Consider the following 15,107-nt stretch of genomic DNA (forward strand, 5'->3'; position numbering starts at 1 on the left):
CTTTCACTTAAACCTGATGAATCATCCCATTCAATCGTTCCTTTTGTAGTATAAAATTCCTTCTGTTGTCGTATGTTCCTCTGTAGTACAAAAATCAGATAAGAAGGTGCAGGATCCAATGTAGCTGCCACTTAAACAGAGCAGGTTTTAGCTTTCAGAAAGGCAAGTGAGATTAATTGCACTCAAAGTTTCCCTGGTTTCAGCTACCCAACATGATAAAAACAACATAAATGCCTTTTGGAATTTTGTTGTCCAAGTCAATCCTTTATATTCCTATGTGTGTTAGGACAGTAACTACTAAATCAGAAGGATAAAGGGCTCCATGAAACAAAACACTATGTACAAATATATCATTTCCTAGCTTGTGGCGCTGAGGATAGCAGGGGCTCCTCATCCGTGGCACTCCTGGCACTTTGGACCCTCTGGCTCTCTGCTGTAGAAAGTTGTTCTCAGTGTTGTGAGATTTGCAGCATTTCTGGTCTGTACTCATTACATTCTAGGAGCACGTCCCTGTCTGTAACAACCAAATCGTCATCAGACAACGCCAAATGTCCCCTGAGGGCGAAACCACACCAGAATGAGAAGCGCTGATGTGAAGTCCTAACCGCGACTGCGTCCTCTGTCAATTTTGTCCTAGTAGAATGTCTCCTTGTTTTTCACATCCAGACTTCCAAGAAGGTATGCTTTTCTCCATGCTGCCAATTTTTATTCAGGCAAATTTTAGTTTATGCTCCAAAAATGTAATAAAGCAACATTTTAAATAAAGCAAAATGTGGAATTAAGTTTGTATTTGAATTATAAGCAGAATGGATCGCCCATCACGGAGAGAAATTTTGAAAAGACACGCTGCTGGTTAAATACTCTGGGACTCACAGCAGCTGCAGCTGCAAACCCAGCCCCTGTTTGTCCCGCCGGCGTTCTAACTCCCTGGTGATCGTGGCCTCACAGATGGTAGCCGCTCTACAGCCAAGATGCTAATTTGCTCCTCCTGTGCTGTTTTTTCTCCTCTGAAATGATGGGAAAGAGTTGTCCTCAAGCAGAATGCGTGGGTTTTAGGAATGTATTACTGATGTTAAGCAGTGGCTTAGGGGCTTAAAACAATGCACATCTGTTACGTTAATGTTCTGTCTGGTCAGGAGTTGAGGCACAGCTAAGCCCCTGTTCAGGGGACCCCATGGTGGCCATCAAGGCTCAGTGCAGCCAGGCTGTATTTTCATCTGGAGGTTTGACTGGGGAACTGAGCTTATTCAGATTGTTGGCAAAATATATTCCCTTGGGGTTGTGTGTCTTAGGGCCTGGGGTTTTGCTGGATGGAGATTAGAGGCTGCGATCAGATCCCAGAGAATTCCCTCAGCATTCACTTCATCACACCAACATGGGGAATATTGCCACCTGAGTTGGCTACAGTGGGAGGGAGGATTGGAGAATTTGGGAGGCATGAAATCAGACACTAATTTTGGATGACTTTTTCGGTGAATCTGCATTAAAAAAATCAAGAGTTGGAACACAAAGTTCTGGCATGTACGGTAAATATCTTCAGTGACTGGACTTGGTTGAAACCATTCACTTGTTTTCTGGCCGTGACCTTACTAGATCTTTCTTCAGCGGTTCTTGCCTGGTTGGGTTCCCACAGTGAATGAGGCAGAGGAAGGAGTCCAGGACAACTTCCAGATTTCTGCTTTTGGAAACTGAGTGGATGCCATGCTGTTTGTGAAGGACAGGAGGGCGGGGGTCATGGGGGTGCAGGAGAAGAGTCATAAACGAGAAACATGGTGTCCTTACTGCATCTTCCCTCAGTTTGGAATATTATCCCAGATAGTTCTGTATATAATTCTCTAGACATTCCAAAGAAAATTTCTTGTAGCAACAGCGAAATAATAAGCAAGAAATAGATCTTGGATCAAATAATGATTTTATTGCATCGATTGGCTTATGGAATAAAGAGGAATCTCCAAGGTTCTCCACCCCCAGCTTAAAATGTTCATATGCATGTTTTCATGTACAAAAATGCACACACACACTTGAAAACACAAACATGAGCTGAAAGTCTTAGCGTGGAGGGGTAAATGTCCTGGTGAAGCTTATAGACTAGTGGAGGGAGATAGATAATTAATGAACAATTAAGACATATGGTCTGTCTGATGGTAATAGTGCTGTGAAGAAAAATAATAATTGAAGGAGAAACAGGGTTGCAATTTCATGTAAGTTGGTAGTAGGGGGAGTGGGAGGATTTCATTGAGGCTGGGAGATTTGAAGAAAATCTTGGATGGTCTCCAATGAGGGTTATTACATGTATTACTTCTATGATCGTTTTTATACATGTCATTTGGAAAATATACATATGCTTTTCTGTTGTACATTCTCCTGTAGGATAGAACTCATAGCCCAGCCCCAGGGGACAATGTTAGGAACCTCTTTATTAGGTAGGCCATATTGTTTAAGACATTGTAAAATTATAATCTTTGAAATTAGATATTTAAGAATAAAGTCACTCCATAAGACAGAATATTGCATCATAGTCCATGGTAGAATTTAACCCATTCGACTGACAGAGGTGGAACCATACACTGCAAAAGTATTTTTAATTAAATTTATGCAATCCGTAACATCTAATGTTTAAGCAATATCAGTATGAAATGAAAACAGGAACAGAACCTACATGGCTTATCACACCAGCATAGAGCATGATTTTTCTCTTCTTATTTGTAGAGAGAAGAGTCACTTTATGTTCAATTTACTTAGAAAAGTTCATACATCTCACAGAAATTTTGCAAGACTAATAAAATTTTACTCACCTGGGCTTTTGGGAAATTATTTTTAGGAGCAATACAACTATTCACATTGAGCTAGTACAAAACAAAAGATATTTTTAAGAAGTTTTTTTTTCAGAGGTCTAAAGTAGCTGAGATTTCAGCAAAGATTAATCACTTTGCCAGGAGTTTCTCCTTCTTTTTCCTTGAAGGTCAAAAGTTATTCATATCCATGACTTTGAAGAATTCTTTTTGACATACTGGGTATGATCTTGTGACTTAGGCGAAGAAAGTATTCTCTAGAAAAGATAAAAATGGTTAGTAGCTTTTCACTCTGATTTTGGTGGATTTTTTGATAGACATTTATAATGTATTCCCTCCAAATTCTGTGCAGTAGTAGCTCCTCCAACTTGACCATAGCACATAATTGCATCAATATTATTTCAGGGGCCTCCCTGGTGGCCTAGGGGTTAAGTCTCAGCACTATGACTTGCATCAATATTATTTCAGACAAGTCACATTCCCCAATGAGCTAATCATGTCACCAATTTCTAGTAAGATCATAGTTGAGACATAATATTCAGTCCCTTTGCAAGTTTTATTCTTTACCATAGTTTTTGGAGGAAATGAAAGTATTTTAAAATGATAACCTAAGGAAAAGCAAGGAAGAACCCAGAAAGCACAAGCAGAACCATAATATTGTGGGAAACACTCACATTAGCAAGGGAGCTTGGCTATGGTGATTCTTGGGGTGGGGGTGGTTGTGTTCAGGACAAGAGTGAGAGGATGGACATTCTCATTCTCAGCTCATCAGCCTGAATCATCCAAGATCTGGTTCTTTTATAGGCAGTTGGGCCAGTTGATTGCTAAAACCATCTAGCTTTCTAGTAAGAACTTCTCTAGCTGAATGGAGCTGGAAGGGATTATGCTGAGCAAAATAAGTCAGAAGGAAAATTGTAACTATTAGATGGTGTCACTTATATGTGGAATATAGAGACACCAAACAAAAAGTCAGGAAAAAGACAATTGCAAGCTGACCATGGATCTGAGGCCTGCAGCAGGGGAGGAGGAGGGAGTGGGGTCACCATAGGGAAGGGAAGGGACAGGGGACATGGATCATATGGGCCATGGTGGTGGTGGAACTACGGGGTTCACATCTGAGGGTGGAAATCAAACACCATCCCAAAATGAACTATGATGTGAAAAATAAAATAATTTAAAAAGAGAGAGATTTTCTAGCTGGCTTGCATTCCAGAGGGCACCAACTTATCCCAGACACCAGAATGTCATCATGGCAGAGTCACCTTCCACAGGCAACTCATGAGCAATAACTGTTCTCTTTCTGCCACTTTTTTTTTTAAGATATATTTATTTATACAAGCACTGGGGTACCGGCCAGAGGCACGGGAAGGTGAGAGAATTCACCAGAGACAGAGCAGGGAGCAGAACCGACAGGCAGAAGGACCTAAGTACACTGCTGAGGGGAGCAGCGGGCGAGACAGGAGAGGTCTGCCGCGCCATGTGGGAATCTCCCTGGCTGGCAGGGAATTGAACCCATGCTGCAGAGGCTGCGGACAGCTTCACAGCACTGCGCTCAACCTGCTGCGCCACCGGGGAGGCCCTCTGCCACTTTTTAGACCTGCAGCATCTTAGCTGAAATCTTGGGATGCGATGGCTATCATGTGATCTGTCGGAGCACTCACCCGGGGTGGCTCAAGGAGACCTGTTTCCACCAAAAGACAGACGCGTATGTCGCCAGAAAGAGTTCCAGCACCGTGAAGATGAGCATTATCGCCAGCACCCCCTGTAAATCAAACATGGAGGGTTGGCACCACGGCCAGCCCTGGCCGGCCTGGAAGGACTCTGGGAGGTGGAGAAGGGACAGAGGAAAAGGGTGGATCCTGTTTCCTGCTTCCTCTCTCGCATCTCTTCACAGAAGGTAAATAAGCAGACAGCTTCACCTCAACCGTGATATCCCACACTCTGAGATGAATCTGTTGTGTACCTCGAATTGTTTTCATTTCTCTTTGTCTTTGGTGTTTCTATTGTCACAATGGTGTTTCTAGGTGTGGGTTTGTTTTCTATTTCCTACCCTAGTCTCAGTGCATTCTTTCAGGTTGAAATTTAGTCTTTCTCTAATTCTGATCATTTTCACGTGTATTCCATTTTCTGCTATCCTCAGTATTCGTAATATTTTTATTCGTAGAGAATTTTAGTGTGTGGGTGGTGGTGGTAGGGGGTGTCCTTTGCTATGCAGGGGATTCAAAAGTTGGGTTTTTGAACATCTCCCAAATGGTGTTTTAGGTTTGATTCTGACAGAATCTGAGGAGTTCTGAAGATCCGGGAGCCGCTTTTAAATTAACCCCTTTATTTGAGGTTCTCTTACTTAATATGTAACTACAGATTTGGACAGCATACCTGCACCAGGCATGGGGAGCTGATTTCATCCTAGAAAGCTTTATGTCCGTTTCTACAGGCTTCTGGGGAGGTTGGGCAGAGGTTTTTGTGGGGTTTTTTGTCTATTTTTCACAAATAAGGTAAGCATGCAATCTCAAATCGTAACTTTGCTGTGGGGCACCCACTGTGGGGCACTGACCCTGGGCTCCCTGTGGGCCTGAGCAGCTCAAGTCCCATCCTGGACTGGGTGCTCAGCCATCTGAGCCTCTTGCACCCTCTCTCCCAGTCAGGCTTCCCTGCTGTTCTGGTCTCAGCGCTTGTAGGATACCTGACTTTAGGAGCCGTCACTTCTGGAATCAGCATTGATTTTCTTGTTGGTTTCTTCCTTCCTTCCACTCACACTTCCTGCCATGTTCCGACCTGGATACCTTTTTATGTTTTTGTGACTTTCACCTAGGTAATCTTTGTGTTAAAGAAAGAGTGGAACTTTGGGGTTCACTTAGTCTCCCAAGTTGCAGACTCTCATGTGGCAGACAGTTATGAGTCTGGAGGATGTACCAAGTTTAAGCCCCAGTCTCCCAGTGGGGTGGACAACTGTCCCACAGTCTTAGCTTTGCTTGAATAACACCCCACACCAGGTCTTACCACCTCGTGGGTTTCCTGATGCTGATTTCTAAGCAGGCGGGGCTCTCTGCTCTTCTACTTTTCAAGCTCCTGGATCTCTTGGCAATACCTCGTCACGTGGGCAGACCCGGGGGAGGCTGCAAGTCCTGACTCTTACACATTCATGAGACACACGGACCCAAAGGAAGGCGCCGATGGGCCCAGAGGAATGAGAGACAGTGTCTTTGCGTACCCTGCCTGTGCCACAAGGACTCACAAAGAAGGGAATCTTTCTTCTTAAAGGGCCAGGTGTAGGGCTCTAACCCTTGGAGCCTGTAGAGAGAGGACGGCCTAAGCTGAGGCCATCACCATCAACAGGTGGTGACTGTCAAGTGCGGGAGAAAGGTAGCAAGGAAAATGCTGCCCAGAAATGCAGGCGTTTCTGCTAAGAGTCAAGTCACTGGTGGGTCATCTCCCACCCCCTCATTCTCTGCAGCCCTGCTAGGCCAAAGTACAATAATTGTGTGCTTAGGCCAAAGGTGCAAATTCTGTGCCCAAACTTAATAGAGAATACACTGATCCCAAATTTAAATAAAATTCACATGGAAAGGGATACACCTGCCTGTTTGAAGGGGGAAATTCCTACTCAACAAAAGGGGGCACTTTGAGAGTAAAACCTGTTCAGATGGCGTATGAGTTAAGAGAGACTCCGGAGGGGCGAGGTGACCCACTGCCCTGCTTGATTTCCCCTTTCGAGTTGACACCACATGCGTCTTCATACGCTGCAGTCTCCTGACAGGTCGCTTGTAACCACCCTCTTCCCTGTCTGCTTCCAGACAGCCAGAGCAACAGAACAAGACTGCTGAGGCTGCAGATGACAGGATGTGCGATCCGAAGCACTTACTGTGAGGCCGACACCCACCAGGAGGCAGTTCTTCATTTCAGCTACTGAAGGATAGTAGCCCGCATGAGGCAATGAGGGTGGAGAGTCCTTTTCTGAGTCACACTGTCGAGAGAGCGTCCACAGGGCCGCCAGGCTGTGTGCGAGGAGGCAGAGTCCTGCCCCAGCAGCCGTGGCGCTCACCATGTTGGAGGCCACGCTGCTCAGCGCCTGGAGGAGAAGCTCTACATTGGCAAGCAGCCTCGAAGCAGCACAGGGTCTGCCACCCCTCCCCTCGTGGCCCTGCAAGGGGCTTCCCCTGGGCCTGGCTGCCCCTCTAGTCTGGGTACCCCCGGGGACACAGACTGTGGTCTATTCATCTCTGTATCCCCACTTTTACACCTGATACAATGAGTGAAAGAGTAAACGTAAGAGTAATTCCTTCTCCAGGGGAGGCCGTCTGGCTCTTCCACTCTCTGCGGTGCTGCGGACAGAGGCGGTACTGCCCAGGCCACTGTGATACCTCCTTTGACTCCCTCGACAGCTTTGGAACCATTCTATTGCTTTTAGAATGTGGATTTTGGTCCTTTCTGGGAAAACCCATTTATGGCTTCTCCTTCCATTGAGAAGCAGCTTCAGGGAAGGAGCAGAGGCCAACTGGAGAGGCTGGAGCCCGACTCACAGTGGAGCAGGCCCACGAGCACCACACTCACCTCACTGCTCTGGGAAAAGGCTCTCGTAGGCCATGAGTCCTTTGCAGAGACACTGGTGTGTCTGTGCTCCCTGCTGTGTGAGCGCCACTGGCGGCCCCGGGTGCCGGGGCAGCCACCTGCCCTTTCTCCCTGGCCCTGCAGCTGCAGCCTCAGAGGCCGAGTCCCAAAGGAAGAGTAGACTGCGCGGCCACCTGGGCAGTGGAGTCCACACATTGGCCTGCGTCCCATGTGTGGGCCCCCCATCATGTCAGGTCACCCCAAGGGCTGTTTTCCCTTTCTGGGCATTCTGGGCACTTGGGGAGCCACCTCTGAGATACACATGTTTATCTCCCACATTTTATAAATGAGACAACTGAAACCCAGAGCAAGAAGCAACCTTCTCGAGAACTCAGACATGTCAGCGCCGGGGCTGGGTTGGGGTTCAAGCTTCCTGACTCCCAGCTCAGAACCCCGACCCCATCCAAGGCCCTCAGAAGCCTGCACAGGCTCTGGCCTCGGCTTTGGCTGTCAGCATGAGGAGCACGTGTTGGAGTCACGCATCAGCCTCATGGATCCTGTGTGTCCTCATCTGAGACTAACCAGAGCCTGGATCTTCTCGGGTCAGGATGTGCCATTTCACTAAGTCTTCTATGTGGGCGTGTGGGAGCAGAGAGGGTGCGGTTGTTAAGGACAGGCTCAAAAGCCTCCACTGCCTCCTCCCTGGCCCCCACCCTTGTCAGCAAAGTGGTTACAATCTAATAATTCCCTGTTCCTGAGGGGGTTCAGGAAATAGCCACAGAGCTAAGACCACACACCTTGGCCTCTGCCCTTGCATTTAAGGAAACTGACTCATTGTCAGGCAATTTTTTTCCAGAAAAGATACCTCTAGGCTTTAGCTAGGATGGTCACCTCTCCCATTAAGGTCCAATATAACAAGTTATAAAGGGTTCAGGATATAGATCACAATTTCCACTGTTTAAGCAGCTGAGCAAGTCTCCCCCGAGCCTGGTGTAGGGCATGCACAGCACTTCGTAGATAAAAGAGCACTTGTCCAGAAAGCAAGGAATTCAGGCTCTTATGGGTCTGCCCATGGGCCAGTGGGGAAAAACTGGATCCCTCACCTGCTCTAAGACTATTTCCCTAAGGTGTCAGAAGAATTTTGAGTTGGAAGAATTAATTCTGAGGTTCTTTTTACCCTAACAGGCTGAGATGTGTTGGTTCTCATACTTACAAAGGGTTTAGTTGACTTTTTTCCAGAGATAATTGAGAAGGCTCCAGCAATGGCAAACTGCTCAGAAAAGAGAGAAGCAGTCAGTTGTCTATGCAACTGGGACTACCATGGTACTGTCCATCACTCAATCAACGAGAAATATAGAACTTCTAGGGAGATGACACTGGGGGGATGTGGTCTGGACTGATGGACCTGATCTCTGTCTTCAGGGTGCCTACGTTGACTTTGAAGAATAGCAGGTGCACAGAGGGGCTGGACTGAAGTTAGTTAAAATCACTAGGAGCTGGGCTTCCCCTGGTGGCGCAGTGGTTGAGTGCTGGGCTGCGAAGCTGCCTGCAGCCTCTGCAAAGCCAGTTCAATCCCCGGCCACCGGGCGAGGGTCCCACATGGCACGCAGACCTCTCCTGCCGTGCCCGCTGCTTCCCTCAGTAGTGTATTTCGTCAGTCTGCCTGTTCTGCTCCCCGCTCTGGCTCTGGTGAATTCTCTCACCCTCCTGCGCTTCTGACTGTACCCAGTGCTTGTATAAATAAATAAATAAATAAATAAATAAATCTTAAAAAAAAAATCACTAGGAGCTAAGGAAACCTGCAGAAAGGGAGGGAGGAGAGTGTTGCTAAACTACAAGACTTACAGGGAGCAAGCTGGCAGGGACCAGTGCTTGAAGGGCCAGGAGGGGCAGCAGCCAAGAACAGCATGTAGGAACGAGGCTATGACTGTGCAATGTGCAGAAACACGGGCTTGAGATGGGGTAAGTGGCCTGAGTAAGACTGGGAGCTGAGGAAACTGGGAAGTAGTAGGTCAGATGTGAAGAATCTGTTATCATAATGCCCCATGAGTCAGTGGTGAGTGTCCAGCTGGTGGAGGGAAGATGTACTGAGAAGGTGTAGCATCGGTTAAGTTTTGTGGCTTAGGGATTGAGTAATCACAGACAGAGGCGTTCTGCATGAGATAACCCCAGCTCTCATGAGAACGGGGGTGTCAGAATTCTGGTTAGATAGAGAAGTCAGGAACAAATCATGCTTTGGGGGCAGGAGCAGGGGCTCCATGCATTCCATGTTCACACAAGGAATGTATCATCCAGATGTGGTGACTTGGCATAATCCATCTGCCTAGAATGTGCACCATTGCCTCCTCTGCACAGATGACTACATGGAAAAGGTGACCCTTTCTGGGATGTGTAAACCTACACTGGTGATTCTCCATAGAAAAGGGTCCAGTGGGTCCTTCTTAGATGGAAGGCTGCAAAAGAGTTTTCAAGCGCTGAGGATTGCATCTAAGCACATAGAAAGGGTGTCCCTGCCTTCTATGAATCTCACATTGCTAGCTCAATTCTCTGGAAACCCACTAATGGCCATTATTTTATTTTAAAAATAAGCTTTTCACTATCTGCCTGTCAAGAGGTCGAGCCTTAAAATGGAGGGACTCCAATGGCCTCATTTAAACCCTAAAGAAGGGTGTGAAAACTCTTCCGCATTTCCAGAGGTCAGATAAGGTCAGATAAGAAATGCTATACTAGAATTTCCTACTAGTGTTACCTTTCCTCCTACCCCAACCAGTCACTTCCTGGGACTGAGTCACTCTGTCCACGGCTTAGCACCCAGTTACCATTCATAAAGAATTTCCCTCTTTGTGACCCAATTCTACTCACGCTCAGAGGTCCTACAAAGGGGTATGCAGACATCAAAATGGTGGAAACCGCTGCGCTGAAGTGGGAAGAGTATGGGGCAGAAGCCAAAATGACCCCCAAACTTGAAATAGTCAAGCAGCACAGGATCTGGATAACCTACAAGAGATAAGAGGGAAAATTCTAGAATACATTTTAAACTGGCGAAAGCGATTATTTTGAATGTGTAGGGAAAATGATAAAGATTATCAAGATATGTTATAATTTGTCATATTAGAAAGAGAAAGTGTTCTAAGGAGTCAAAATTCTCTAAGAAGTCATGCAACATTAACCTCTTTTCTTTTCTGATAAGATTATTAAGATAGCAAACGAGTTAAAACCCACAGTTGCTGCTATCTTAAAGGCAAATTACAAGAGATTTATTGTGGAGCATCCAGGTGGGAAAGACCTAGAAGTTTTAGTTAGTTTACAGAAAGGCCTGAGGAGGACAGGGTCTTCCCAAAAAGCTCCCTTTCATGTCCTAATGAGCGTGGAGTCAGACAGGAAAAAAACGAATGATTCTCCCAGATCACACAGCTTTCCCTGGCGTTTCCCTGATAACGAGATAAACTTACCCCCAGAACTGTGGCTTCTTTTTGCAGACTCTCCTTCAAGTCGTCTTCTTCTTGGTAGATGTGTCCAGGTTTCTCTCTTGTGGGGATGATAACCTCCTCTGAAGAGGAGGCCGCCAACGCTCCCTGGGGCTCGGGCTGGGATGGCATGGCGCTGGTGATGCTGGAAGGGCCAGCAGCTGCAGTTAGGACCCACGTTTGACTTCAAGATAGGGTGCGGACCAGGCTTGGCAGGAGCTGAAAAGAGACTTTCCTCCATTATGCCAGGGGTGACCTGCCCCTCAGGAGCATAACTGAATGTGGGTGCAGGGGAAGCTGGCGTGCTGGCACCGTCCCACCGCTGTGGGCAGGAGTAAGTCTGGGGGCAGGGAAGGAGTTCTGTCAAGGAGCCCCACAATTGAGAGGTGAACAATTCATATAGAACTTGCTTTGTAGCCCCCTCCCTCTAATAACCCCCACTTCCAGCTTTCTTCCATTACTCTGCACCTCTGCTTCACCTGGGGTACCCCCAAAACCACATCTTACAGGAGTGGGCTTTTACAACATCCTGCTGCTGGTCTGTGTTCTCTCAAGTTCTTACTTTCTCTCCATTAAGATGCTAATGATCGTGTTCCTCTCCCCGTGTTCCTGGACAGGGCTAGTCCCACCTAGACGGACTCCATTTGTCAATTAACCTAATAATTGCTAATATCAACATTTATTTTGCTCCTTTTGCCTTCCAGGCACTAGGCCAGACTAACCTAATCCTTACAACTGCTCTACAACTTAGATGTTATTAAATCCATTTTATGCTTTTGAAACTCAAAACTAATAAATTCAAGTGAACTGCATTAAATGAAGTTGTCTCACGCAGCACTTGGCACGTTGAAAGTCTAATGCTTGGGAGCAAATATTTCCACCTTATTTTCACTCCTAGAGCTATGCCTTCATTCAGGTTCCCTGTGCTCCCTGGGCATCAAGAGTTATTGAAAATAAAGGTCTCTATGTCGAAGGAACTAATTTCCATTTCTTGCAAGTAGAAGTCTGGGTGAGGCTAGAGGAGCAGGGAGGGGAGCGCTGTGGACACAGTCCTCGCAGGAGAGCTGGGCAAGGAAGCCAGTGACAGTCCAGGGCCCTGTGCTCAGTGTTCTCGCCCAAATGGGAAGCCAGGAGAGTAGGATATGCATCAGGTTTGGAAGGACTCCAGGTCTCCAAATCAAGCAGCAGTTTCTGGAAAAATGATAATGACTGCTAACATTTATTGAGCATCTACTATAAGCCTGGGACTCAGTTAAGAGCTTTTGTGGAGTCTCATTTCATCTACACAATACTCAGAGGTTGGTGTTGGCTTACTTGAATTGTGCAGGGAAGAAAAACGAGGTTTAGAATTCTGCATGGGATGGTGTATCTAGCATGTAATGGAGGCAAGATGAGACCTAGGCAGTCGAATGCCAGTGGTGTTTACCCCTGTGGGTTTAGGCTATTTAGCTGCACGTGACCCTCAGCCCCTGTATCCTTCCTCCCTTACAGCCAAAGTTCATCGGCTGCCCCTCCTCAGCTTCATATTCACCCCCAGGGACATTTCTGATCTCAGGAAATGGGGTTCAATGGTCTCTATCCCCAGAGTTGTCTCCACATTCTGGTAACTTGGCTTCTATCTTGCTTCTTGGGGTTTGAGTTCCAGCATGCTAATTGGACCCCTTCTTTCTGGTCTTATTAGCCAGCCTCTTAAAGGCCATCCATATTGGTCCATATTACAGGACTTAACTTCTTTATAAAGACTGACCTTGAGGATTTGTGACAGTGAAATAAGCAGTCACAGAAAGACAAAAACTGTGTGATGCACCTACAGAAGGTATAGAAATTACTAGAACTCTTGGGTGCAAAGACTAGATGACCGGTCACCAGAATCTGGGGCGGGGGAAACAGGACTGTTCACTGCATAAGATTCCAGTTCTGCAAGATCAGTTCCAGAGACCTGTAGCCATCACAGAGAACCACGCTGGATTGGACACTTAAAGTCCTGCTAGCCGGGTAGATATTATATTAAGAATTCTTAGCACAATGAAAACATTTAAAAAGCTGAGTTTGAGAAGAAAGTAAAAATGATTGACCTCAATTTAAGATTGAAAAAAAAAAAAAAGTCTCCTTAGTTCTGAATTTCTTCCTGTATTTTTAGAGCTCACACCCATTAGCGCCAATATCTACTTAATTCTAAGCCTGAAGCTAGGGTTTAGAAGCCCATCTTCGACCCTCTCGCTACTTTTCTTTTATCATTTTTAAATTGTTTTCTTTACAAGGGTGAATAAAACTGCTCTCCTTTTGTCTGTCTCCTCTTTGTTTACCCACGGTTACATATGTTCATAACTCTGCATAAACAGCCACTGCCCTCCTGCCAGTTAAAAATCTTTTTCAGTTCAACATTATTCCATGGACCTCATTGACTAATGAGTGCAGATAACTCAAACCCTAAATTTAAAAGCCAGATGGTAAGTTCTGATGCTGGCGATGACATAGACGAACCTGGAAGCTGACGTGGGAAGTGGAAGAGATCACAGGAGAACAAATCCTGTGGGATTCTCCAACTAGGATGCAGCTAGAAGCTCAGTCAGGAGACCAAAGCCAGGATGAGGTGCGGGGATTAGGGGAGAGGCCTGTGGGGCTGCAGTTTGGGAAGAAGAAACCTTCTGGAGTTGGCTGCGCAGGAATGCAAATGCATTAAAGGCCACTTGTAAGATGCTACATTCTAGGTGATGTATATTTTATCACAATAAAGAAAGAAGGTAGATCATGTATGTATATACAAATATTTGACCCTACTCCTCTGGAATTATAAACAACTGTTTCCACCTAATCATTTTTAATATTATTTTTATACTTCACTGACCATTGATTTTCAAAATGAATCCATAAGATGGAATACTAGAAAATTAATAAATGAACGGAGTTTCAACATGAACTTAGCTATCCCCATAGTCCCGATTATTTAAATTGTTTCATTTTCTATGCTGTTATTTTCTGTGCTGTTATTTACTACACTGTTTACTTTCTATGCTGTTTATTTCCTATAAACAACGCAAAAGTGACCAGTTTGCACCTTTCTGCTGCCTCACCTATTCAGTGATCTCCTCAGAGTAACATTTAGGAGTGAACTTATTGAGTTCGAGGCCATACAGTCAAATTCTGACACACATGGCTACCTTGTGGGAGGAATTCTGTGTCACCACGATTCATCATGGCTTCACAGGGTGTCTCCAGATCAATGCCATCACCTCCAGCCCCCACAGTCTGAGAGGACGTCTTCACGTTCACCAAGTGGAGAAAGTGTTGGGTAACCCACAACTTCTCAAGACAGTGCTAACGCTCCCACTTTGGAGACCCATGGCAGTTTGGGGGACAGTGTCCTCCATCACAGAACCATCACAGAACAACGGGGTCTCCTCGGGACTCAGCCTAGTTGTCTAGTATCTGTTGAGAGCGCAAGACTCAGGGACAACCCCAGGAGATGCAGAGGGTTGTAGAAAACATCGCCTAAGATCGTGAATGATTTCACCCAGTTCACTTATTTGGCAAGTGAGTAAAATGCAGCTCAGCGAGGGGACTGACCCACAGGTTTGTTTAGGGGAGCAAGAGAGACAGGAAGACACTGATTCCCTGGATGGCTGGTCACAAGCCAGTACCTACCCCGCAAAGTCATGGTCCAAACCCAGGCGCCTACCTGTTGTCACCGCCTGTCCACTGTGCTGGCGCTGGGGGGGGCCAGCTCGCCTTCTGGGAGCACCTGGCCAGCACTTCCCACTGGCTCTTCCTGCCAGGAGGCTCTGCTCTCCCGTCTGGCGCGACTTCCTGCTTCTTCCTCAGACCAGTATCTATGAAACTTACAAAGGATGTAAGTTTCACTGTTCTTACAGTTAATACATGAAAACACTTCTGCTTCCTCTTTCTGAATTTCAAGTTCTGGAAAATGGCATGCAACAGAAGGCGCAGAAGGGAAAGAGCGTGAGGAGACTGAGCAGCTGTGCTACTTAGGGCAGTTTCCCCCATTGCTCTAATAGGTCGACTGGTTTCTTTTCACCAGAGTTTTCTCACCTGCTGAATGGGGTGGACGCTCCTAATTCCACCACATGGTTGTTGGGAGAGTTAAAAAGAAGGCTGGAAAGAGTTTCCAAGAAGTAGGCACCTGACGGCAGTTCACAGGGATGGTGTTCATGTCGCCTTCGGGAGAGCTGATTTCTTTCCCCATTTCCAAGGATCTGGGCAAACTCGGTCACCTGTGGGGACCCACTGCCCAGTGGCTAGTACTTTGGAGTGTGTTCATTCTTTCTGTCTTCCTGGATCC

At 46.3% G+C, this 15,107-nt stretch overlaps 1 protein-coding gene across 2 annotated transcripts; it reads right to left on the bottom strand.

Annotated features, from left to right (window-relative positions):
* Positions 1-1,905: 1,905 nt before the first annotated feature.
* On the bottom strand, positions 1,906-14,587 carry MS4A7 (membrane spanning 4-domains A7). 2 transcript variants are annotated; one of them, XM_037518286.2, is made up of 7 exons: positions 14,487-14,587; positions 10,793-11,026; positions 10,203-10,337; positions 8,554-8,610; positions 6,655-6,861; positions 4,454-4,554; positions 1,906-3,049 (listed from the first exon to the last, which is right to left on the bottom strand). In XM_037518286.2, exons 2-7 carry the CDS (start codon positions 10,937-10,939, stop codon positions 2,971-2,973), a joined length of 726 nt encoding a protein of 241 aa, XP_037374183.1. In that variant the 5' UTR covers positions 10,940-11,026; positions 14,487-14,587; the 3' UTR covers positions 1,906-2,970. The 2 variants fall into 2 exon arrangements, with proteins under 2 accessions (XP_037374183.1, XP_037374185.1); XM_037518288.2 differs by lacking the exon at positions 8,554-8,610.
* Between the last annotated feature and the right edge of the window lie 520 nt (positions 14,588-15,107).

The sequence above is a fragment of the Talpa occidentalis genome, unplaced genomic scaffold (genome assembly GCF_014898055.3).
Source record: "Talpa occidentalis isolate TD23 unplaced genomic scaffold, MPIMG_talOcc4v2.1 talOcc4.17, whole genome shotgun sequence".
NCBI classification, from domain to species: Eukaryota; Metazoa; Chordata; class Mammalia; order Eulipotyphla; family Talpidae; genus Talpa; species Talpa occidentalis.

Bases quoted from the DNA above. Each gene is read 5' to 3' on its own strand.
- MS4A7 (XM_037518286.2), bottom strand. From the start codon at position 10,939: ATGCCATCCCAGCCCGAGCCCCAGGGAGCGTTGGCGGCCTCCTCTTCA. The intron at 6,862-8,553 runs GTAAGTATGAGA...CTTCTCCTCCAG, and splicing joins AAAAGTCAACTAAACCCTTT to GCGCTGAGCAGCGTGGCCTC. The intron at 3,050-4,453 runs GTGAGTGCTCCG...TATCTTTTCTAG, and splicing joins GTCTCCTTGAGCCACCCCGG to AGAATACTTTCTTCGCCTAA.